Raw genomic sequence first — 23,236 nt, 5'->3', positions numbered from 1 at the left:
ACCCGCCTCTGTCCCTCCCTCCCTCCCTCCGTCCGTCCCTCCCTCCGCCCGCCCGCCGGGGCCGCCTCCCGCCGCCCCGCCCCGCCATGGCGGCGCCGCGCCGCGCCTGGCTCCTCTTCGGCTTCAGCCCCGAGGAGGCGGCGGGGGAACCGGGGCCGGGCCCGGGGCCGCGGCGGCTGGAGTCGGGCCCCGGGGGGATCCGCCGCGTCTGGCCCGCCTGGAGCTACGTGGTCGTGGAGACCGGTGAGCCCCGGGCCGGCCCCCGCGTCCCGGCCCCCCCCGGCGCCGCTGCCGTTCTGTGCCCGGTTCCCCCCGCGCTGCCCCGGGACGGCGGGCCCCTGCCCCCCCCGCGGTACCGGCCCCCCCGGGATGTCCCTGTGACCCTCCCAGGGCCGGTCCCACCGGGATGATCCCCCCGCCAGCCCCGGGATGCCCCCCGCCCCGGCCGGTGCCGGTCCCTCCGGGATGTCCCCATTCCCCCCCAGCGCCGGTCCCGGGATGTTCCCGTTTCCTTCGCCCCCAGCGCCGGTCCCCCGGGATGTCCCCGTTCCCCCCTCCGGCGGTACCGGTGTCCCCGGGATGTCGCCGTCCCTGGTGTCGATCTCCCCAGGATATCCCCGTCCCCTCCAGCCCCGGTCCCCCCGGGATGCCCCCTTTCCCCTCCAGTGCCGGTCCCCCCGGGATGCCCCCGTTCCCCCACCCCGGCGCCGGTCCCCCTGGGATGCTGCCCCCCCCCCCCCCCCCGATGGTACCGATCCCCCCGGGATGCCCCCGTTCCCTCCGCCCAGCCCCGGTCCCCCTGGGATGTCCCCATCCCCTCCAGCGCCAGTCCCCCCCGGGATGCCCCCGTTCCCCCACCCCGGCGCCGGTTCCCCCGGATGACCCCCCCCCCCCCCCCCGGCGGTACCGATCCCCCCGGGATGCCCCCGTTCCTCCCCACAGCGCCGCTCCCCCCGGGATGCCCCCCCCCCCCAGCGGTACCGGTCCCCCGGGATGCTGCCCCCCCCCCCCCGACGGTACCGGTCCCCCGGGATGCTGCCCTCCCCCCCCCGACGGTACCGGTCCCCCGGGATGCCCCCCCCCCGCCGGCGGTACCGGTCCCCCGGGATGCCCCCCCCCCGCCGGCGGTACCGATCCCCCGGGATGCCCCCCCCCCCCCGCCGGCGGTACCGCTCCCCCCGGGCTGCGCCCCCCCCCCCCCGGCGGTACCGGTCCCCCGGGATGCCCCCCCCCCCCCGCCGGCGGTACCGCTCCCCCCGGGATGCCCCCCCCCCGGCGGCGGTACCGGTCCCCCGGGATGCCCCCCCCCCGGCGGCGGTACCGCTCCCCCCGGGATGCCCCCCCCCCCGGCGGTACCGGTCCCCCGGGATGCCCCCCCCCAGCTGACGGCCCCGCCGCGGCAGGCGCGGGGCTGGAGGTGCGGAGCGCGGGGCTGCGGCGGCGGCTGCCGGGCTGGGCCGAGGCGCTGCCCTCCGAGAGCCACCTGCTGCTGCGGCGGCGGGCGGCGGCCCGGGCCTGGCCGCGGGCGGCGGCGCTGCGGGGGGCGCGGCGGGGGGCGCCCGCCTGGAGCCGGGCCCTGCCGCCGGGGCCCCGCCGCCCCCCGCCGCTGCCGCTGCTGCCCGGCGGCTTCGCCACCCCCCGGCCGCCCTTCTTCGCCGCGCTGCCCGCCGGGGTGCGGGCCCGGGGGCTGGCCCTGGGCCACGAACACGTCCTGGCGCTGGGCGACGCCGGGGAGACCTACGCCTGGGGCGGCGGGAGGTGAGCGGGGCGCGGGGGCCCTGCGGAGGGGACGGGGTGCGGGGTGCGGGAGGGGACGGGGGTGCGGGGTGCGGGAGGGGACGGGGCTGCAGAGTGCGGGGTGCAGGAGGGGACGGGGGTGCGGGATGCGGGGAGGGGACGGGGCTGCAGGGTGCGGGAGCGGTGCGGGAGGTGAGAGGGGTGCGGGGTGCGGGAGGGGACGGGGGTGCGGGATGCGGGGAGGGGACGGGGCTGCAGGGTGCGGGAGTGGTGCGGGAGGTGAGAGGGGTGCGGGAGGGGACGGGGACGCGGGGTGCGGGAGTGGTGCGGGGCTGCAGGGTGCAGGAGGGGTGCGGGGAGGGGATGGGGCCACGGGGTGCGGGAGGGGACAGAGCTGTAGGATGCGGGGTGCAGGAGGGGACGGTGCTGTGGGATGCGGGGAGGGGACAGGGCTACAGGGTGCGGGAGCGGTGCGGGAGGTGAGAGGGGTGCGGGAGGGGACGGGGCCGCGGGGTGCGGGAGCTGTGCGGGGAGGGGACGGGGGTGCGGGAGCGGTGCGAGGCTGCAGGGTGCAGGAGGGGTGCGGGAGGGGACGGGGCCGCGGGAGGGGTGCGGGGAGGATGCAGGCGCAGGGCGCCCGCCCCGCAGGAGGAGTGCGAGGCGCAGGGCGGGTGTCCCGGGGGGGTGCGAGGGGCAGGGGGTACCGGGGGTGCGGGAGAAGGGTGGCAGCGCGTTGGCGGGCGGTGAGGAGGGAAGGCAGGAGGGCTGCGGCGGCGGGCGTGGGATGAAGGACGTGAGGGGACGGGGACGGGTGCTGAGCGTGCCGGGGGGACGCAGAGAGGATGATGGGGGTGCAAGGGGGACGCCAGGGAGGACCCGGGGTGGGACTGGGGGGGTGAGAGGGGGTCACCTCAGGGTCTGAGCCCCCCGTTAGCTTGTAGCTTTAAAACAAACTGGTTCAAGTCTCTGTAGCGTTGATGGATTAGTCAACACAGTGAAATAATCTAATAAAATGATTACATGATCAGTAAACTAATTAGCTAGTAAACACAGCGCTCGTTACTTCTGATCCTGTTATTCTTCAAGGTGTTGCACATAATTAGTCAGGTACAATTAATAACTCTTAAGTAATCTTGATTGCATACAGCTGCTGTGGAGCTGCCACCCTTTCTCCTCTCCCTGCGCCCTCCTGCGCCGCCTGGTCAGGGTGCGGGGGCTTTGGGGGCCCGGGGAAGGGGGGGGTGCAGCAGGGACGGGGGATTGGGGCGCAAGCCCATCCCTCCTTACCCTCCCACATCCCTTGGTGTTAGGGTGCCGGTCCACCCCTCCGGGCTCTCCCACACCTCGTCTTCGGGCCAGCGGTGCAATGGAGGGGCCAGCGGGTCGTCCCCGACACCGTTCCCTGTTGGTCCCGGTTTTGTGACTTGTACCTAAATCTGGCATTTCTTGCGCCATCACTGAGCAATCTTGGCCTCGTACGGCGTTGCTGATGTACCCGGTGCACTCTCCCTGAAGGGCGCTCACCCCCCGGCCGCGTGTGCCCCCCGCGCCTGCGCTCCCCTTCCCGCGGGGTCCCCCCTCGCTGGCCCCGCGCGCCCTCGGGCAGCCCTGTCTCCTCCGTGGGTGCTGGGGCTGCGGCTCCTGCGGGGCCTCTGGCTCGTGGCCCCGTCGGGGCGGCCTCCGAGGACATTCGGGTCTCTCTGCGTGACCACTGAGGTCCCTGCCGTCCCTTCTGGCTGCATCTGCTGCAGTTTGCAGGATACCCGGGCACACGTAACCCTCCCATCTGGTCCTGCGGCACTGCTCCTGGGGCACCCGGTGCTGTATGTGCAGGGCGACGGAGGTCCGGTCTCCTCGCAGCGCTAGGGACACAGCCGCAGGGTGCGGTATCAGGGTAGCGCAGCCGCAGGGTTTGGGGACTGCCCCACAAACCCATCACGCCAGTGCTGTACAGTCGGCAGTTCCCTCGCAGTCCCCGGTTAAAAGGTTTTTATTCTCTCGTGCTCACTAGGCTGTCGGCTTTCCCGTCTCAGCTTCTCCCTGGGTGCTGCGGGGATGCCGGGATGTTTCATCCCGGCCGGCCGGGTCCCCGGCTGAGGCTGTTGGTGCTCTCCTTGCCACGGGTGCGCGATGGCCGGGCACCGCGGCTGTGCCCTGCCTCGGCCGTCGCCCGGCTGCTTCAGAGCAGTGCGAGGCTCAGCTCCCTCTGTTCCTGCGCCTCTGTAACACAGCACAAACCCACCAAGCTGCCAGCAAAGACCTGTTTCTTTCCGAGAGGGAGGTCGGTGCCATCCGTCCGTTAACACTTTGGTACAAGATGCCGCTGCTGCAGCCCCGTAGGAGAGGAGTAAACGCTTGGGAAAAGCGTCTAACCCCTGACGCCCTGTTCCACGTGCCAGCAGCTGTACTTGGGTGCGATAAATAGCCAGAGGCTTCGTTCAGTTTAATCTCTTATGGGAGTTTTCTGTCAGCTTGGGGGTTGCTTTTGCCCGTGCTGCCCCACGTCCCATAACGTTCTCCCAGAAGACGACCGAGGGGGCAGCTCCAGGCCATCCCTCCCCCAGATCCCGTGATTTCCACTGCCCGGCGCCTGCCAAGGGATTCCCGCTTCTCCCTTTGCTGCGAGGCCGAGGTGCGGTTACGCGTTTGCTAACAGAACACAGTTCCTACCCGTGCCACACTCTGCGTCGCTCGTACGCAGCCCCGCAGCTGCGGCTGCGCCGGGTTCCTGCCCCATCCGGCACCATCAGTTCCGGCACCGTGGGCTAAACCCCGCCGGGGCCGCGGCACGCGGCGATGCAGCCTCTCGGTGCCAGGGCTGCAAAGATGCGCCGGGAGCCGTGGGCCACTAAAGCCCTGTTACTGCAGGGCTCGTTTCTGGGCGTAGCTGAGGCATCGCTCGGTAAATCCGTCGCGTTGCGGCCGCGCGTCCCCAGCGCCGCAGACAGATCTGCACTGGGTCGGGGTGCCGGTGCGCGATCAGTCCTGACCACAGTAACTCTTAGTCGTTCACATCCGTAGGGTGGAAGGGATTACGTGTTCCTCTTTGCTACTTAGGAAGGCAAACCCAGCGCATTCTGTCGGCGCAGCCAGCAGCGCTGCGTGCCCGGGCCCGTCGCCCTCCTCCAGTGGCTCTGAGCGGCTCGGGAGCATTTTGTTCCCCGTTCTCTGGTCTTTGGTGGCTGGGGTCTTGGCCAGCTGCGCCTCATAGCAAACACACAGCTCGGGTCATGCCAGCAGGTGTTGTAGTTGCAGATGCTCCATTATCTCGTCCTTCTTGCTTTCCCTTCAGAGGAAAGGTTTCTACAGTTGTGAATGTGTATTTTAGAATTAATTTTTTTTTTTTTTTTGAAAAGCTAAATGCCGTGGTTAAGCTGTGGTTATGTGACGAGGCTGAGACTCCTCTAACACATCCCTGTGCCGTGTCCCGCAGTGTTGCAGCTCCTCTGTACAGCAGCCGGGCGCTGGCCCCGCTCAGGCTGTGGCAGCCTCTGCCTTACTGCAGGCTGTAGCTGCCGTCACCTGCTCGGGCCGCAGCGCCCGGAGCCCCTTTCCCCGCTGCCGCGGACCCGTCCCTGTCCGTCGGCTCTTGGAGCCGCTGCGCAGGGCCTGCAGCCGTGCCGGGGACCGGCCCCACTCGCAGCCCCGCCGGGTGCCCCCTTTGCCTTGGGCTTCTGCAGACGTCCCCGGGAAGGAAAGCAAAAAGCCTTCCCAGAGGCGCTGCAGTAGCAGGTTTTGGCGTTCTGTTCTGACACTTTGACGATCCCCAGGACTCAACGCTACCGTCATCCGCGACGTGCGGCTGAGCTGTTTATTTTACCTTTATAGCCATGGCCAACTCTTTCTGCCTTTGCACCGGCTTTGACAATTAAAGCCACTGGTGCTTTATGTTCCACTTGCTCACCACAACCCCCCCCCAGTCTGTAACTGGGCTGTCAGGGTTCCCGTCCCGCTGGGCAGCGCCGTCCCACCGGTGCTCGGCTTTTCCCTGTTTCTGGAGTCAGCGCTTCCCCTCGGCTGTGGTTGTTCCTGCAGCGGCTCAGGCTCTGCCGGCCTGAACGGTGCCGGGAGCTGCGTGCCCCTCACTGCCTTCGCCCTCTCCCAGGCGCCGCGGGCCCGTTAGTGCTCGGCGCTGCTGGCAGCACCGGCGGAGGCACCGCTCGCCCACGCAGGGAGGGTTTCGCACATGTCGGTGTGTGGGTCTGGGTCCTGCCCTGCGTAGCCCACACGGGCCTGCCCTCCTTTCTGTGCCCGCCGTGTGAAATGCTCGCCGTGGCGCTGGTGCCACCCCCCCCGATGAGCCCAAACTTGTCCCCTGCTTTTGCTTTCAGGCTTGGGGCCAAACCGATTGCTGCCACGGCGCTGTTGATTACTGGCTCAGCACGGCCCAGATACCAGATAAATAGGCTCAGCAATCAATGAGCTGATCCATGGACTAATTCATAAACAAACACATGAATTAATTCCGAGTTGTGTCATTTGCCGCGCCGTTGCACGGGGATTGCACGACAACACGGGCTCTTGTCTCCTGTTGCGCAGCTGCTACTGAGTTACAGCCCGGCGTGCCGCAGCCCGCCGGGCACCGGGCCCCCGCCAGCCGCCCCCGCGGGCTGGCACCAGGCGCGGGCACCCGCCTTCCCCCAGGCCTCGGGACACGGCCCCGGCGGGGGGCCCCGGGGGCCGGGTCGGCGGCAGCAGCGGGCAGGAGGGGCTCGGTCAGGACCGCGGGCTCATGGCGGAGCAGGGAGGCGCGAGGGCTGCCAGGGAGACTGGCGATGGGGTGCGGGAGGTGTCTGTCTGTCCGTGTGTGTCTCCCCGCAGGCACGGGCAGCTCGGCCACGGGAGCCTGGAGTCGGAGCCGCAGCCGCGGCTGGTGGAGGCGTTGGCCGGCGTGCCGATGCAGGCGGTGGCGGCCGGCGGGTGGCATTCGGCCAGCGTTAGCGGTGAGGGGCCACGCCGGGTTGGGGGGTCGGGGCGGCAGCGTAAGGCCCCGGCAGGACCAGTCCCCCAGGTCCCCGGTCCCGGGGAGCCCGGTGCACAGCGCTGTGCCGTGTGTGGTTGGTGCCGGAGCCCCCCGAGCCCCCAGCTGCTGCCGCTGACGCCAGCGAGGGTTCAGGGCTGAGCTCTGGGGCCGCCCCGACGCGCTCTCCCCCGTGCAGCGGCAGGAGACCTCTACGTGTGGGGCTGGAACGAGTCGGGCCAGCTGGCCCTGCCCTCCAAAGCGCTGGCGGAAGAGCGGGCGCAGGACGAGGACACGGATGCAGGTGAGGGTGCCGCTGGTCGGTGCCGGGTCCCTGCACAGCCGCCGGCAGTGCCAGCGGTGCGGGGCCGGCGCAGTTTGAGCCTGGCAGAGCCCGGTCGCTCCCAGGAGCTGAGGGTCGGCTCTTCCCCAGGGGACGCCGAGCTGAGGCCGCGCCAGGCGCCGCTGGCCGCCGAGGACGCGGCGTTCATTTCCATCCAGGCGTTCCCGGCGCTGCTGGATCTGCCCCAGGACCTGGAGGTCAGCAAGGTCAGCTGCGGGTCCCGGCACACGGCTGTCGTCACACGTGAGTGCCCGGCTCTCGCCGGCGGGGCAGCGGGCAGCACCCCTGCTTTCGGTGCTGCCCGGGAGCGGGGCCGGGGCTGACGGGGCCCCGGCTGGGCAGAGGCCGGAGGCCGGCAGCCCCTGCGCTGCTGTGCGGGTGCTGGCTGATGGGCGCTGTCCCGTTTGCAGGAGGCGGCGAGCTCTACACCTGGGGCTGGGGTAAGTGATGCCTGGGCTCTGGGATGGTACGACTCCCCCCAGGAGCAGCTTTTGTTTTCTACTCCCTTACCCTTGGCTGCTGTTACTTGCACGACGATTTATTTTATCACTGTGAGGTTTCATAGCAGAGCAGTTCCATGGGCTCCTGGCTGGAGCCGTTCGTACAGGGGTGCTCTCACGTTTCCTCCCTCCGCCGGGGAGCCGTCGCCCTGCGAGGGCAGAGCCACATCGTGGCACGACTCTTGTGTCTGCAGGTAAATATGGGCAGCTGGGACACGGGGACAACGCCAGCTCTGACCAGCCACGCCGCGTCGAGTGCCTGGTGGCCGAGGGGCTGCGGGCGGAGGAGGTGGTGTGCGGGCCTTGGACCACCTACGTCTGCGTGCTGGAGCCCTGAGGGCCCCACCGCCCCCGCCTGCGGCGAGGAAGACACAGGCAGGCTCTGCCCCTGCCCGCCTGCTGCCAGGACCAGCCCCGGCCCCGCTCTGCCCCCCAGGACCGGGCCTGGCCAGGTTTAGCCCACCGTGAACTGAACTCGCACACTGGGGCTGGAGCTGCACGAGGGCTAAAGACGACCCAGGGCAGGACTCTACGCCATTTATTACATCTATTTTTCCATAACGGCTGCAGTGGTGCTTTGTGTCGCGTACAAAGGACGGTCCCAGCTTCCCCGGACCTCTCCCGAGCCAGCCCCGGCTTCAAGCCCTGCCTGACCCTCCTCCCCTCCCCACGGCTGCACCCCCAGACACACAAACAGCAGCAGCTATGTACACATATACGTATTATTCCTGTGAACAGTATGTACAGAGTTACAGAGCAAGGGGACAGAACCTGGAGAATAAATAACAGCGAGTGGGGGACTGTAGTGATAACAAGGTGCAAATTCGTCATGATCAGGGACAGACACATACGTACAGAACTTTGTTAACAAAGGTGCAAACAGGCCCCCCGAGCCGAGCCGTGCCGTGCTGTGCCGCCAAGGTGCCAGGCTCGCTGTCCTCTGCCGGAGCAAAGGGCAAGGGAGGGCAGCGGGCGGCACTGGACGGTGCGGAGCAGGTCCTGGGGGGGACAAGCTGCCCCCCTTCCCAATGGCAGGGAAGAAGGCCTTGTCCCGCTGTAGCTCGCTTCCTTGCTAGTAATGCGTGCTCAGGCGCTCCCTGCCCCAGGCTCTGCCCCTCCACGGCTCGGGGATGGAGCAGCGGGGCTCCAGGAGGACGCCTGGTCAGGCTTGGCTCCTGCAAAGTGCCCTGCCGCTCCCCCCGGGGACCCCCGGCCTCGCAGCCGGTGTGGGAGAGGCGAGACCCTGCCCCTCGGTGCGGCAGGGGCGCTCCCAGCGTCTGGTCAAGCAAAGCCTGCTAAGGGAACCTCGGCTAAAGCAAGCCCCCACTAAAACGAGCCTGCTGGGATGTGGAGAAAGGAAGATGCTGATGGACAACAGCTACGGCAATGGAGGGGGAAAAAGCCTGTGACGAAAGGCAGTGAAGCCAGCTCTCCCAGCTAGGCCCTGTCTGTCCCGGAGCACGCGCCGCGAGGCAGAGCCCCGCGCCCGAGCACCAACACTCACCCCAGCCGGGCTGCGGCAGGAGCCAGCACCCACCGCTGCGCTACCCTAACGCGACTGCGTACTCAAATCTTTAATCACAAACATCTGCAAGAATTCCCCAAATAAAAGCAAGTTTTTAAAAGTGCCCCTTTCACCCCCTACCCTGGCAGGCAGGACCCCCCGCCCCGCAGAGCGCCAGGCTGGCCGCAGGAAGGCCTGGGAGCCAGGTGAAAGCTAACCCTCCCGCAGGCAGGCTTCGGGCGCGGGGGAGCTGCGTAACCTCTGCCGGAGCAGAGACTCACTACGACTACGAGCGGCTGGAGGCTGGCAGGCAGCGCCTCAGCAGAAGGCGGTGGTGGTGGTGGAGTTCAGGACGCGGGAGCTACTGTCAGACCTGGAAGCCTTTGAAAGTTCGCGCTGTGGAAACAAGAAGCGGGAGATGGGGATGAGGGGACAGAGGGGGCAGCTGCGCTGAGCCCTTGCTGCATGGCTTTGTGGGAAAGCAGGAATGGCTCCAGGCCAGCACAGAGGGCAGGTGAAGCTGCTCCTGCTGGTTTGTTTGGGCTCCCCACCCCCTCTTGCTTCAGAAGAGGGCAGGAAAGCCTTAGCAGCGAGTAGCTGAGAAAACTCGGAGCCCGTCAGCCTCCCAGAAGCAGGAGTAGCTGTTGCCCAAACAGCCCCAGGCTGGGAATTGCATCCCTCCCTCCTGCAGCTGGCAGGCTGCCTGTCCCGGGAATCACTCTGCTAGGTCAGCGGCAAGCAAACAGGCTGCCCGTCAGCCAAGGGAAGCAGGAGGACGGGGACAGCCCTGCCCAGCTGTGGAGGAAGGGAACACCTAGCAGGAGTCTGCCTCCGTCGCAAACCCGCACCCTCCCTCTCCCACTGACGGGGTTAGGGCAGCGAGAGCGCTGCTGCTGCCTGCGGCTGCATCACTGCAGGGGCTGTTCCAGAGGGCCTGGGCCACGTACGGCTTTGCCCTGCCCGGGGCTGGGAGGTGCCCCCGCCACCAGCCTTTGTCTTGGGTGCGTCTCTGCTCCCCCCTGGGCCGCTCAGGGCCTTTACGTGATGTGAGCAGTGCTCGGCCTCAGCCACCAAACCTCAATTTTAAGTTCTCAATGCAGAGCCCACAGATCTGCTGCCACGGGCGCCGGCAGGAACAGCTGCTCTGCGCGGGGGCACCGGGAGGGCTGTGCAGAGCTGCAGCCCCGTGGGGCGCCCTGGGAGGGGGGGAGCGCAGCCCCTGTGCTGCCCAGCGAGGGGAGGCGGGTTTAGAAGAGGTGAATTACCGCAAACTCAGAATAGGTGCTGGCAACAGAATTAACGCTGTGGTTACGCTGGGCAGGGGCTGTGGGGGTGCACCCACCGCTCAGGGTGGTTCCGTTCAGCTGGGACATGTTCTCCTTGTTCCTCTCCCTGTGTCCGGGACGGGGGGGCTTTGCAGCCACGCGGCTGGGGGTCCGAGCCTGGCCAAACTACGGGAAGAAGCGACAGTTAGACGGGGCACAAGAATCAAGCAGAGCTAGGAGAGCTGCGCTACCAGAGTAGTTTCAAGCTCCAGGAGCCCTCCATGGTCTAGGGCTCAATTCCGATCCCAGAAACACACAGCACCACACCCAGATTTTGAAGGTCCCCCAAGCTGCAGGCTCAGCACAGAGGCATGCTAGAAATCTGGGCTGGAGGAAGACTGCCAGAATGCTGCTACTACCCTCCTCCTCATCCTCCAGGTCCCAGAAATATCCTGCTAGGATCGCAGCAGCCCAACACGGCAGGCTATGGACAAACAGGGGCTTTTGCACCCCAGGAGCTTGGCAGGGGAGGCAGCGATATGCAATGTGACACAGCAGTCGGAGCTCACCCATCTCCTCCCCAGCCCACCCTGCTGAGCAGCAACTCCCGGGAAAGCTCCTTACCTTCCCTCCGGAAGGTGGTAACCGAGATGTTGGCGAGTGGTAGATGGTTCCCCCAAAAGCTGAACGAACGGTGCTGTTGGGTGTGGCGCTGGAGATGGACGTGCCGTTGAGCTGAGGGGAAAAGCGGAGCACACGTCAGCCGGGGAGGGAGCCGGTGGCTGCACAGAGCCTTCTGCCTCCAGAGCACCACAGCGCAAGGGGCTTGGCTGTCCCCAGGGAGAAGAGAGGTGCCCGTGGCCTGGGCCCTTTCCCTGCATCCATCACGCTGCCACAGCGCCCCAAACCCTCCCTGCATCTCTGCGTGGGACCGAGGCCAGCCCAAGGCAAGGCAGGGCTCCAGCCGAGCGACGGCGCTCAGCCCCCAGCGGGGTCCCAGCACACCTACGCTGCTTCGCACACAGTTTACCTTCCTTACTTTGCCAGGTGTGTGGGGGCCGAGCACTCGCCGCTTGATGGGTGTCCGCGGGGTGCTTCCGTACATCATCTCTGCCTCAATCTGGCGGCTTTTCTTTAGGTGCTGCGAGAGAGATCTGCACTTACAAACCCGAGCAGGGGAACAGTGCAGAGCCGGTCGCACAGAGCTGCGGAGCCCTGCTTTGCCACGCGGTGCCAGGGGAAGGGCAGGCGTCTGCCAGCGGGCAACGTCTGCGGCACAGGCAAGCAGCAGGTATTTCAACAGAGATTTACAGGTATCCAGAGCCAAGCTGCAGGTCTGGCACAGCTGAGGCCAGGAAAGGGGCTCAACACACAGAGACACCAATAGCGATGGACACCAGTCCCGCTGCCAAAGAAAAGTGACTGCACGCAGAGCCGCGTCCAGGCGGAGAGCGAGAAGAGAGCGAGCCCCGGGCAGCGGCTGCGGCAGCTACCCCAGCCGTTCAAGGCAGCAGAGGCTCCTCCAGGCCAGGAGGCCGCACACGCGGCTTCGCACTCACCCGCTCCTGTTTCTCCTTCTCTTTCTCCAGGCGGTACAGCTGCCACTGCTCTGCCACGTACTCCATGAACTGCTGCCCCTTCACCAGGAAGGTCCCCTCGCACTCCTGCTCCCAGGCCTGGACCCTGCTCTCCAGCTCCTCCTGCAGCTGATGAGGACACAGGGGCAGAGTAGAGGGGCTGCCCTCCCGAACCCGGGCATCTCCGTGCCCAGAGACAGCCCTCGCTGGCCCTAACTGCTGCGCTTTTCCTCGGCCAGCTCTATGCAGGCCTGTCTGGGACTACGGCTTCTTCTCCAGGGCTGAACCTACCTTGGAAAGGGTCTTCTGCAGCTTTGCTCGCTGCTTCTCTTCTTTCAGCAGATTCCCCCCGCGGTTGGCAAAGCGACTGGGGTCAGTTGCTTTCCTCTGGTACAGAAGGGAGGTCAGGAGAGAACCAAAGCACCCTGCCCAGCCTCACAGCCCAGCACACACCCTGCAGGACACAGACCCTGGAGGAAGCCGCCCCTGCCACGCAGCCCCCCATCACGGGCCATACCAGTGCTCTAGATACAGCACCCCATCCCCTCGTCAACCCACTGAGGCTTCCTAGTGCCTCCTGGCCTTGCCCAACAGCACTCTGCACGTGGGAGCGGAGGCGTGCGCTGCCCGGTGACCTAGCGCTGAGCCAGGCAGAGCGCGTTCCTGCCCGGACAATACCTCCAGCTCCAGGAACAGCTTCCAGTTCTCTTCCCATTTCTGGACAGCCTCAAACAGATCTTTGTGTGTTTCATAGTAGCTCTTCATCTTCGCCACCTCAGCATCGTGGAGCTCGAGCAGGGTCTCCGTATAGTCCTCTGGAGAGGATACAACAGCAGGTTCAGGAAGCAACCGGGATCCCCACGCCCTTGCGAGCCGAGGGCAGCCCTTCTCGGCAGCCGGACTGCCAGCAGGCAGCCTACAGCTCCCACAGGGGAGTCAGCGAGTGGAAGAGCCAGCACCCACCATCGTAATACGGGCTGAAGCCTTCCCTCTGCTCCTGACTGTAGAAGCATTTGTCCCAGTAGTCAGCCAGCTCTGCCCGGATTGCCTGAATCACAGATTTCATGTTCTGCAGCTTCAGCTCCTCCAGATGGTCCACTTCCAACTGCAGCTGCCAACAAGATCGGAGCACAGATTCAGAGAAGGCAGTGTGAGAAAAGGAGCAGAACAGGATTTATCTTCTGCATAAGCCACTTTCCAAGATGAGGCAGTCACCCGCACCAACTCCCAGCTCCTCCACCCGCGAGGGCAGGATTTGGCCTGCTCACCTCACACCTGGCTGCTGGAAGCAGCTCCCCCACTCTGGCTGAGCAAACAGGAGTGTGAAACCCCGAGCTGCTGCCCCCCAGCCCCCCACAAGGGCACAGGGTGGTCCTTACAGCTTTCCTGGTTTTGGCTCTGGACCCAGCCACGTGCACCGCAGAAGACTCTCTCTCCTCCACAGGAACCTGCAGTCTTTCCCAAAGCGCAACGATTCTGGAGCGCAGCTCCGTGCACACAGCTTCGTTCAGGGATCGCCGGGCTTCCAGCTACAGGAGGGAAGGCACAGGGTCAGCACCAGCGAGGGCACGCGTAGGCCGCATGCTCTACTGCGGCTAGCAAAGCCGCTCGCTCGTCTTCCAAGATCTCCTTGCAAAAGCCCCCAGAAGGATGCTCTAACGCTCGGGCTTGCTCAAAACCCGGCAGCGGCTCTTTACATCGCAGTGCCAGCTGCTGCCAGGACCCATCAACAGCCTCCACAGCAAGCAACGCTGCCTCAGTGTGCCAACGTACCTGCTGCAGCAGGTTCTGGAGGGCAGCGATGTTGTCCGTGGACAAACAGAAGGCTTCCTCGTCCTCGCACACCACGTCCCGCTCAAAGCTTGTGTCTGGAGTGTGGTCCAGCTCCTCCATGAGCAGGATGATTTGCCGCTTGCTGCTGACAAACTCTTCTCGCCTTTGCTCCTGGAGGTGACGATCGGCATTAGAAACCAGCGAGCACCTTGCGTGCCGGCCTCGGCGAGATCCTCGCCCTCTCTCCGCTTACCTTCTCGGCGGTCAGGGAGGCCAAGTGGCGCCGGTAACGGTCCAGGTCCTCCAGGCTGGGCACGGCGTTGCTGTCGATGCAGAACGGGGCTGTGCAGAGGATGTCGCACAAGTCTCGATCTTGTTCTTGCAGGGTTTTCAGCTCCTGCTTCCTGTCCCTTTTCTGCTTTAACATCACTTCCACGCGGGTGCGCAAATTCTTCTCCATCTGCAGAATGGTGCTTTCTTCCTCTACCTAGAAGAGTCCAGAAATCAGCTCACAGTCTCACAGACCTGACTCACGTGTTTAAGGCTTCTTAAACGAAGAGCCGGGACGCAAGCCCTAGTTCTGAGCAAGGTGTTTCCCAGGAAGGTGCAAACGCAGCAGCAACACACCAAATGAGATGCTGCAAGGCACCCGGCCCCCTCACTACCATCTCCCAGTGTCCGACCTGCGAGGAGCCACAAAGCCTTCGCCTCTACCAAGCATCAGGAAAAGTGGTTTTGAACAGGCGCTGCCTTGTGAGCTCCAGCCTCACTGAGACACCCGGGCAGAGGCCAGGTGGCAGAAGACTGTTGCCAGCAGGATCCTAGGAGTGAAAAGCAATGCCTTACCTCAAAGGGGTCTAACTGGAGCTCCCTGCAGAGGGTATCCAGCTCCTTCCGACATAAGGCAATGCTCTTCAAGAGACGCTCCTTCAGGCTCTCCTCCTCCGCAACCATCATGTCCAGGAGGCTCTGCAGCACAGGCGTGGGGAGAGAGGCAGGGTGAAGCCGTGGGGGCAGAGAGCGGGCAGGCCGGTGGGGACACAGCTGGAAAGCTACCCTAGGGGCCAGGCGAGGGATGGGCTGGAGGCAGGGGCAGGCGGCGCAGGTGCCCGGCGGGAGCGGGCAGAACCACAGCAATGTCCCCGGGTGCCCCCGACCCGGGCTGGGAGCTCGGGCTGCTCCCGCTAGAGCCGGCCGGCCCCGCACTCACCGCCTGGCCCGGGGGCTCCGAGAGAGCGCGTCTGGGCGAGCTGAGGCCGAGCTGCCCGGGCCCCGGGGGGCTCTCACTGCAGCCGCAGCCCAGCAGCGGGCCCGGGGGTCACCCGGCCCCGGGGACCCCCCCGCCCCGGGGTCCCTCCCCTTCCCCTCACCTTGATGTGCTTCTTGACGACGTCGGTGCGCTCCAGGCGCTGCTCCTCGGGGATGCCGATCTCCTCCCAGATGTCCCGCAGGGCCGCCATGGCTCGGTTCAGGCACGACACGGCCTCGGCCGCCAGCACCTCGCTGCGGGCAGCGGGGCCCGCCGGCCGTCAGCAGCCGCCGGCCGGGGCCCGGATCCCCCCGGCCCGGGGCCCCGCCGCCCTCCCGCCACTCCCCGGGGCCCCGCCGCCCTCCCGGTGCCCCCTGCCCGGGACCCCGCCGCCGCCGCCCTCCCGGTCCCCCCCCGCCGCCCCGCACCTCTTCCTCATGGCGGCCGCTGCGCTCTGCGCCGCCCGCTCGCTCCGCCGATTCAAACTCGCCTCCCGGACGCGCTCATTGGCTGCCGCCAGCGACCGCGTCACCGCGGGCCCCGCCCACAACCGCCGCCGGGCCGCGCCCTCCCCGCCAGCCCTCTCTGCCCGGCGGCCGGTCCCGCCCCAAGCCGGCCGCCAGCCAATAGCAGCCGAGACCCTTCAGCGCTTCTAACCAATCGCAAGCAGGACCGGCACCGCCCATGTCGTCACGCCTAACGGCACTCGCGCGCGCTCAACATTTGACAGCGACCACGTGACCACGCGCGGCAGCCACACCCACCCGGGGCCGTGCCCGAGCGCCACTGCGCATCCGCCCCCCCCCGGTCGCGTCGCCCCCCGCGGTCCGTTCCCCCCCCCGTCCCGGTCCCCGCCGCCTCCCCCGGCCCCGGCCCCCACAGCGCCAGGCCGAGCCGGAGCGGTGCCAGCAGAGAGGTTTATTGGCAGCGGGGGGCGGCGGAGCCCCCCCCGGCCTCAGGCCTTGGCCTCGATCATGGCCTCCATCATCCGGGCGCTGTTGGTGATGGCGGTGGTCAGGAAGATGAACTTGCACCCTGGGGGAGAGGCCCCGCCAGTGCCCCGCCAGCCCCGGCCGCGCCGGGGGGCAGAGCCGGCGCTCCCGGCCGCGGATCTCGCCGCCCCCTTCCACCGGGGCTTGGGCCCCCGCTGGCACCGAGCACGGCCCCTGCTCGGCCTCACGCCACGGCCACGGGAGCGCCCCGAGCCCCCGCCCGCTCCCGGCCCCTCGGCCGGCGGCAGCCCCCCACCGCCGCGGCGCCTACCTCTCTCCTTCCCCAGGAACCGGAGAGCAGCGATTTCGGAGAAGGTGCAGCCCCCCAGGAAGACGGCGAGGACGACGCGCTGGGACTCCCAGGCGGGATTGTCCTCCACGGCGCTGTCTGGACGGGGCAGAGCGCTGTCGGTCCCGCCGGCCCCAGGCCCACCCGCCCCCAGCCCGGCGCTGGCGCTACCTGAGACGGAAAACTCGTTGCCGTTGAGCAGCCGTACGACCTCCTCCAGGCCCAGCCAGCCCCGGCGCTCCAGCACCTGCGGGACGGGGCGGGGGTCAGGCTCAGCGCAGGGACGCTGCCAGCCCCAGCCCCAGGCAGAGGGACCCCCGCCGGCCCCCCTGGAAGGAGGCCGGGGCTCGGGGGGCCGCGCGCGGTGCTCCCCAGCGGCAGGCGGGCTCACCTGCTCAATGATCTTGCAGCTCAGGGGGACGTAGGCTCCGCTGAAAACATAAGCCATGTCCCGAGGCATTTTCAGGTCGTACTCCCCGTCCACCCGGGGGATCTGCAGAGACAGGAGGTGCTCTGGGTACAGGGCCAGCCTGCTCCAGGCTTCCCCAGGGCCAGGGCCAGCAAACATATGGCTGGGGCAGGCTGTGCATCGGAGGGCCAGGGTCAGAAATGTCCCTTCTCCACTGCCCCAGGACCCCAGGGGCCGCAGCATTTGCAGGGGGGCGAGGTGAGCCCTGCCCCGGCACGGACAGAGTGCCCATCCCTCCGCTGCGCTGGTGGGGCCCAGGGCAGGCCGGGAAGCCCGCAGTGACTCCCCGTCCAGGGGAGAAGCCGCTCCGCTGCCTGGAGCGGCAGCAGCAGCAGCTCTGGGCCAGTGCAGTGCCTGTCTGGGGGTGCTCACCCAGGCACGGGCGCAGACTGACCAGAGCTCTTCTGGCACCAGTGGGGACGTGGGCAGAGCGGCAGGGCAGCAGCCCCACGAGGACTTACCAACCCCAGCTTCTTGCTTATGGCTCGAAAATTGCTCTTTCTGGCCAAAGAATTAAATGCATCTGTGATCTTTCCTGGAAAACAAGACGAGGCGAAACGGCTCAGAGCCGCTGGATGAACCACAGCCGCAGGCTGGGCAGAGGGATGCGCAGAGCTCCTGGCTCTAGAAGAGACCTGGCAGTGGTGCCTGCCAGCCCCGCCGCCCCTGCGGGCAGAGCCCGCTGCCCCCTCCATAGCACCGTCTCTGGGGACGTGCTCTGTGCCCGCAGCACCCGCGTTTGCCACGTGCTTCCCGCCAGCTCTCAGGCAGCGGCTCCCGACGGGGCTGGTCTCTGCCTCGGGGCTCCCCGCGGCCCAGCGAGGGCTGGCTCTCACCTGCGGCGCGGTCTGTCACCAGCTTGCTGACTTTGCTCTCCACAGCGGTCAGGGTCTCTCCCGCCGACTGCTCGGTCAGCAGCCCGAGCCGTTTGAGGTTGTGGAAGGTCAGCAAGTGCTCAGGCCCGTAGCTCTGGGGAAGGGGGCAGCCGCATCAGCGCGGAGCCCCAGCTGCGAGCACGGGAAGGCGGCAGGGTGCCACCTCCACGGGGAGGTGCAGGCTGCTTAGAGCAACCCCGCAGGCAAAGGGCAGGGGCAGGCAGAGCTCAGAGCTCGCGCGGAGCCCGGGGCTGTCCTGCAGAGACGGCCCGAGCATCCCTGGGGAGCGCTGCTGCCTGGCACCTCGTGGCCAGCAGCAGCAGGGAGGGGAAGCCCGGTCCAACGCAACGCTTGCCCCGCTGCGAGCCCCCGGAGACGCTCACCTGCAGGTACTGGGTTTTCAGGGAGCGGTAGTCTTTGGGGATGAGACCTGTGGGGAGCACCGGGGTGAGCTCTGCGCCAAGCTGGAGGGCCCCGCTGCCGCCCCTCCCTGCCGGCGCCGCCAGCACCTCACCGTTCTCCGTGATGGAGAGGAGGCACATCAGGCGCAGGCTCTCGATGGGGGACACCTGGGTGGGAGCAGGCGGTGAGCCGCCGGCAGCCCCCGCAGCGGGACGGGGCGGCCGGAGCAGCGCGGCTCTCCGGCTCGGCGTGGTCTCACCTGCCGGTCAATGTGCTCCTCTATGAAGCTGGTGCTCTCGCGGATGTCGAAGCCCTCCAGCAGAGCTACGGCGGGGGAAGAGGCAGCGTCACCTCGCCCACCCGCGGGGCTCTCGCCAGCTAACCGAGCTGGAGCCCGGGCTCAGCCCCCCTCCCTGAGCCCCAGGGAACGGGGCAGGCTCGCGACGCCGGGCCTCCTGCCCCACCGCGCACCAGCCCTCCGAGGATGCGTCTCGACCCCATCTAGGGCCTCAGGACCCCCCCGACACAAACTGGAAGGACTGTGGTCACGCAGGGGGCAGCCGGGTGTGAGGCTGCGCAGGCCTGGGGCAAGTGGGCCGGAGCAGAGGGCAGGGGAGCAAGGACTGGGATGGGGGCAGCAACAGACGGGAAGGGCACTCACAGTGTTCAGCCTTGATCATCTCCTGGAAGTCCTGCTTGGTTTTCTTTTTCATGATGGATTCGCAGGCACCGATATCTGCACAGCCAAGAGAGATGGCCACTTTGGAGGAGTAACAGGCTCCGCATTTGCCTCGTCCTGCCAGCCCCACTACGGACACTTGCGCGAGCTGACAGCCTCTGCTGTGCTGCCCGCGGCTCAGATCATCTGCCCCTCCTGGGGACTAGCGGGGCCCTCCAACCCCCCGGCTTTCCCCAGGAGCCCAGGCACCCGCTGCAGTGCCCGAGGGCCTCTCCCTCCCCACCGTCCCAGCCCCGGCTCCTACGCAGGCTCAGCAGGCGATGCTCTTGCTTTAGTCCCTTCAGTTCCTGGGAGACAAAGTTCTTCATCTGCTTGATGTCCATGCTGCGGCGCCGCTGCGGAAGAAAGAGCAGCCGGGGCGGTGATTCGGCTGCGGAGGGACGGCACCGCGGGCGTCCCGCACACCGGGGTGATACTCACGTCGTACTGCGCCTGCAGGTTCCGCGACTTCTGGCTCAAGAAGCCGAACACGCTGGAGAAGTGCTCGTTCCGAATCTGGCTGAAGACCTGCAGAGAGCACCGCAGCGGTCAGTGCCAGGCCCCACGCCCTGTGCCAGCATGGGCCCGGCCAGCCACAGCCCCCAGCCCCGCAGCGCCCGGAGCCGGTGCTTGCCAGCAACCTGAACAGCAGCGAGACGAGGTGGTGTCCCCGCCGGGGAGGTCAGTGCCCCAGAATTCCGACTGGCCAGCACAACGCCCCTGCCCACAGGGACTCTGCCGGCTACAGGAGCCGAGCTGCGCCTGCAGACCGCGTTCCTCCGGTCTCTGCGCCCTGACCCATCCCAACCTGCGCTCTGAGGCCCAGCAGCACCCGGCCACCCCCTGCCCAGGCTGAGGGGAGGGAACGCCCCACTCAGCCTCCTCCCGCTGCCACCTGGGCACGCAGCGCGGGGGGACCCGCTTCCCCCAGGGCACGTGAGCAGGACTCACCTTGTCCTGGGCATTGAGCAGCACCTTAATGCTCTTGTCAGAAGAGGTGACGTCCGGCCCAAAATCCACGCTCCCTGCAGAGAAGGATGAAGAGCTGCTTTGCCCCAGCACTAGCGACATCCCAGCACGCGTCGGCTCTGCTGCAAAAAGCAGCAGAGACAGGCGACACCCATCCAGCCGCTCGGTCAGACCAAGGGCCGTGCTCATGGGCAGCCTCCAGCAGCACCCCGCGCCAGGACTGTCCCCGCGGGGAACGGCTGCAGCGCGCAGGCCCTGGATCTGACGATGCCAGGCTCAAACCCCATCGCCTCCCCCGGCGACCTACCGCACTTGATGCGGAAGGTGTCGTCCACCAGCCCCTCGTACACCACCTGGGAGCACAGCGCCGTCACGTAGTCTGTGTCTGCAACGAGAGCCGGTGCCCAGGCTGCCCTCCCGCTCCTCGCGCCTCCCCTGCCCAGCCTCGCCCGCCGCAGCCAGCCGCCCCGCGCCTCCGGCTGCTCCCGGCGCCAGCACAGGCTCTCCCTGCCCCGCTCACCGGGGGATCCTTCTCCAGGCGAGCTGCTGGCCCAACTGCTCCTCCTCAGCCAGCCCTCGCCCGCTGCCCCCCTCGCTCCAGCCTACCTCTGTCCATGAGGAAGACGTTGCCAATCTCAGGCTTCCTGCCCTGGCCGTCGCCCTCGCTCTCCTCCTCCAGGTCCCGCCACAGCTCGTAGCTCATCTGTGATGGACAGAGCGTGCCAGAGCCCGGGGGAGCAGCCCCAGCTCCCGCCAAGGGCCGCAGCCTGCGCCAGCGCCAGCCCCTCACGTGCCGCTGTGGCGTGCCAGCCGGGACACGGGCCCGGGCGGCCCACGGGGACAACGGCTGCAGCGGGCCTGGGGCTCACCAACCACGGCTGGGCACAAGCGCTCCCCCCTCCAGGGCACGGGGTGCTCCACAACCCCCCAGCGAGCAGCAGACGCTGCCGCGGCTCCCCCAGAGCTGCCTGGGAAGAGGCAGCAGCGCAGTGCCACCTCCACGGCGACGCAATGCCACACAGCTGATGGGGTTTGATTCCCGGCGAGCCGTACCCCTTACGGGGACCAGAGAGGCTTCCCCGCGCGCCGGCCGAGCCCAGCAGCGCGGGCCGTACCTTGGCACACCTGCCAATCCCGTAGGCCTTGCCGAAAGGTCCGTACAGGGAGTTCAGTAACTGCAGGGCTCGAGCGACGGAGTTGATCCAGCGGTGATCTCCCTCCTGCAGGGACCACGAGACGTCGGGGAGCGAGTCTGGGTGGGAAACGACTGCCACGTCAGGGGGCTCGGCTGGAGATGGACTGGGGATGGAGCGGGCCCCGGGCTTGGCGCTTCCAGGAGGAACGTGCGCAGGAACGTGCTGGGATGCCCTGAAGCTGCGCGGGGGGGAGCAGAGGAGGGGCCAGCACAGGGGGGCCGTGCGCGGAGGAGGAGAGGCCTCGCAGCCCGTCAGAGCAGCCGCCGGTGGCAAAAGCCATCCTGTGACAGCAGACAAGGGCCTGCGGCAAGGGCCGAGGGGACTGAGCAGGACGTCGCGGATCAGCTCTCTGGACAAAGCTTTTCTGTCCCGAGCCCAACAGACGAGCGAGGGAAAGGCTGCCACCCCGCAGGGCAGCGTCCCGGCAACATCGTCCCACTGACCAAGAAGTAGTCGCGAAAAAACTCGGGCAGCTCCATGCTGATGATGTCTTCGTCCAGGGGGAGCAGGTAGAAGGACCATTCATCGCAGGTGACATCTGAGTGCGGGACAGGGGAAGGTGAGAGTTACCCAGCCCTCGGCAGAAACAGCCCCCAGAATCAGGCCAGCCCCACAGACGGGGGCGTGGGGAGCAGAGAGACGGGGTCTTTCCGCAGGGGTTCGTGGCAGGACCCTCCCTCCTCTCAGAGGAAAGGCGCCGACGCTGCGGTGCGCACGTGCCTGCCTGCAGGCGGGCAGCCGGGCTCGAGGGAACCTGTGGTTCCTGCCCACGCTCCCGACCCTGCCAGCACAGGGATCCCAGTACTGGGATTCAGCGGGAATTCTGCGGTGTCAGAGCTACCACAAGGCAGCCCTCGGGAGGGAAAGGGGCAGGCACCACGGCCGCGCTCACCACCAAAGACTCCCTCTTCCTCCAGCACCATCTCGCAAGCATAAAACTGGAAGAGAAGGAGAGACCTGGCTCAGGGCCCAGCCGGGCTCCGAGTGCGCAGAAAACACCTGGCGATGGAGGGGACCAGCTCATTCCCAGGCATTGCAACGTTTGGTTTTAATTAAACGTTTCTGCGTTAGAAACGAAGTTTTGGCGTCCATAGAAGGGGTGGAAGGCACAAAGGCCGGGCAGGCACAGAGCGATGGGGTAGCTGGCAGCAGAGCAGGGTCAGACTGACCTTTTGGGGGCTGAAGATAATCTTGTACTTCCTGCTCCTCCCCGACATCTTGTCAGCATTGACGATGTCTGCGGACAAAAAACCGCACGGACTCTGCAAACGCTGCCCACCCCCCTGAGCCGGCACAGCTCCTCTTCTCCGAGGAGGTCCAGGGTCCCGCATCTCGCAGGACCCAAATACCCCAGGCAGGGAGAAAATCCCTGGGCGCAGGGCCCCTCTGCCGAGGCTGAGGACTCGCCGAAAGCCCTTCTCGAGCCCACTCGGCACCGGCAGCCCAGGGCACGGAGCCTCAGCCCACGCAGCGTGGGATGCTCCCCGCGCCTGCCTGCGCCCACGAGGCAGCCGCAGCCCGCGCCTCGGCCCCGGCCCCGGCCGCTCGCACTCACCAGCGATGTACCTCATCGTCCTGATCCGTGGCCGGACGAGGAAGCAGAACCTGCCATCGGAGAGCGACGGAGGGGTGAGAGGGCCCCTTCCCCTCAGCAGCTCTGCCCCGGCACCCGCCCGGTCCGGCGGAGCCACGGCCCGAGCTGGCAGCGGGCCGAGGCAGCGGGCCGCGGGGCCGGCTGCTCCGCAGGCCCCTCCGGCCGGGCCGGGCTGCGGGCGGGCGGCAGCCCAGGCGGGCGGCCCCGCTGCCGCGGGGGACTCACTGGTCGCTGGCGCCGAGGGCCGGCCGGCTCTCCACCTTGTACAGCTTGTCCACGTCGTGCTGCTGCGGGGAGAGGCCGGGTGTGGGCAGGCGGGCAGCGCGGGCCGCCGCCCGCCCCAGCCCCCGCCGTACCTTCAGGATGGAGACGCTGGCGATGCGGTCCAGGGGGCTCATCAGGTCGGCCTCGATGAACAGGTCCTTCTTCCCGGGGAGCTGCGGGCAGGCGGGCCGTAGGGCCGGCTCCCACCGGGGCCGATCCCCCTCCCCTGCCGGTACCGGACACCCACCCCCCCACCCCCCCCCGGTGCGGGATCCCGCCGGGGCCCGGGTCTGGGCTCCCCCCCGCCCCTCCCGCCGCCCTCCCGGGCGGCCCCCGCCCCGGCCCGCACCTGCTCCAGCAGGTAGATGAGCTGATCCCGCGCCAGCCGCTTCAGGATCCCGAAGTCGGGCGGCTCGGGCACGTCGCGGCGGCCGGCGAAGGCCATGGCGGGGAGCGGCGGGGCGCACCGGAACGCGCGAACGCGGCCGCGGCCCCGCCGGAACCCCGCGGCGGAACACACACACACAGACGCACGCACACCCCCGCCGGAAGTGCCCGGC

General features: G+C 67.7%; 3 protein-coding genes across 8 annotated transcripts; 1 reads left to right on the top strand and 2 right to left on the bottom strand.

Moving 5' to 3' along the window:
- Positions 1 to 86: 86 nt before the first annotated feature.
- On the top strand, positions 87 to 8,001 carry RCCD1 (RCC1 domain containing 1; the record flags this gene model as incomplete). The annotated part of the gene is made up of 7 exons (XM_082321559.1): positions 87 to 243; positions 1,404 to 1,758; positions 6,559 to 6,680; positions 6,897 to 7,001; positions 7,131 to 7,283; positions 7,451 to 7,480; positions 7,735 to 8,001. The coding sequence occupies 7 exons, from the start codon at positions 87 to 89 to the stop codon at positions 7,875 to 7,877; spliced, it is 1,065 nt and encodes a 354-aa protein (XP_082177685.1). The 3' UTR covers positions 7,878 to 8,001.
- Positions 8,002 to 8,032: 31 nt separating this feature from the next.
- PRC1 (protein regulator of cytokinesis 1) lies at positions 8,033 to 16,279 on the bottom strand. 5 transcript variants are annotated; one of them, XM_082321558.1, is made up of 14 exons: positions 15,337 to 15,543; positions 15,030 to 15,162; positions 14,506 to 14,628; positions 13,913 to 14,146; positions 13,660 to 13,830; positions 13,266 to 13,415; positions 12,850 to 12,997; positions 12,565 to 12,701; positions 12,178 to 12,273; positions 11,869 to 12,015; positions 11,340 to 11,450; positions 10,934 to 11,044; positions 10,310 to 10,495; positions 8,033 to 9,440 (listed from the first exon to the last, which is right to left on the bottom strand). In XM_082321558.1, the coding sequence occupies exons 1-14, from the start codon at positions 15,345 to 15,347 to the stop codon at positions 9,363 to 9,365; spliced, it is 1,836 nt and encodes a 611-aa protein (XP_082177684.1). In that variant the 5' UTR covers positions 15,348 to 15,543; the 3' UTR covers positions 8,033 to 9,362. The 5 variants fall into 5 exon arrangements, with proteins under 5 accessions (XP_082177684.1, XP_082177682.1, XP_082177680.1 ...); XM_082321556.1 differs by having other exon boundaries at positions 8,034 to 9,440; positions 10,387 to 10,495; positions 15,337 to 15,701; XM_082321554.1 differs by having other exon boundaries at positions 8,034 to 9,440; positions 11,349 to 11,450; positions 15,337 to 15,701.
- On the bottom strand, positions 15,765 to 23,180 carry VPS33B (VPS33B late endosome and lysosome associated). 2 transcript variants are annotated; one of them, XM_082321552.1, is made up of 23 exons: positions 23,026 to 23,180; positions 22,769 to 22,849; positions 22,638 to 22,699; positions 22,374 to 22,423; positions 21,988 to 22,055; positions 21,711 to 21,756; positions 21,262 to 21,356; positions 20,738 to 20,842; positions 20,229 to 20,325; positions 19,930 to 20,007; positions 19,605 to 19,678; positions 19,095 to 19,181; positions 18,919 to 19,009; positions 18,597 to 18,671; positions 18,195 to 18,259; positions 18,048 to 18,102; positions 17,917 to 17,963; positions 17,495 to 17,627; positions 17,120 to 17,193; positions 16,581 to 16,682; positions 16,361 to 16,436; positions 16,172 to 16,288; positions 15,765 to 15,943 (listed from the first exon to the last, which is right to left on the bottom strand). In XM_082321552.1, exons 1-23 carry the CDS (start codon positions 23,119 to 23,121, stop codon positions 15,864 to 15,866), a joined length of 1,854 nt encoding a protein of 617 aa, XP_082177678.1. In that variant the 5' UTR covers positions 23,122 to 23,180; the 3' UTR covers positions 15,765 to 15,863. The 2 variants fall into 2 exon arrangements, with proteins under 2 accessions (XP_082177678.1, XP_082177679.1); XM_082321553.1 differs by having other exon boundaries at positions 22,638 to 22,696.
- Between the last annotated feature and the right edge of the window lie 56 nt (positions 23,181 to 23,236).

This window comes from Platalea leucorodia, assembly GCF_965183815.1.
Source record: "Platalea leucorodia genome assembly, chromosome: 9".
Lineage (NCBI taxonomy): Eukaryota > Metazoa > Chordata > Aves > Pelecaniformes > Threskiornithidae > Platalea > Platalea leucorodia.
This window is presented reverse-complemented; position numbering and strand designations above follow the sequence as displayed.

Excerpts from the sequence above, each read along its gene's own strand:
- VPS33B (XM_082321552.1), bottom strand. The coding sequence starts at position 23,121 with ATGGCCTTCGCCGGCCGCCGCGACGTGCCCGAGCCGCCCGACTTCGGG. Across the intron at positions 20,326-20,737 it reads GGATTGGCAGGTGTGCCAAG|ATGAGCTACGAGCTGTGGCG; the intron begins GTACGGCCCGCG and ends TGTCCATCACAG. Across the intron at positions 19,182-19,604 it reads TGCTCAATGCCCAGGACAAG|GTCTTCAGCCAGATTCGGAA; the intron begins GTGAGTCCTGCT and ends TGCTCTCTGCAG.
- PRC1 (XM_082321558.1), bottom strand. Across the intron at positions 13,831-13,912 it reads CCTCCCTGACCGCCGAGAAG|GAGCAAAGGCGAGAAGAGTT; the intron begins GTAAGCGGAGAG and ends CGTCACCTCCAG. Across the intron at positions 9,441-10,309 it reads GCACCTATTCTGAGTTTGCG|CGCGAACTTTCAAAGGCTTC; the intron begins GTAATTCACCTC and ends TTGTTTCCACAG.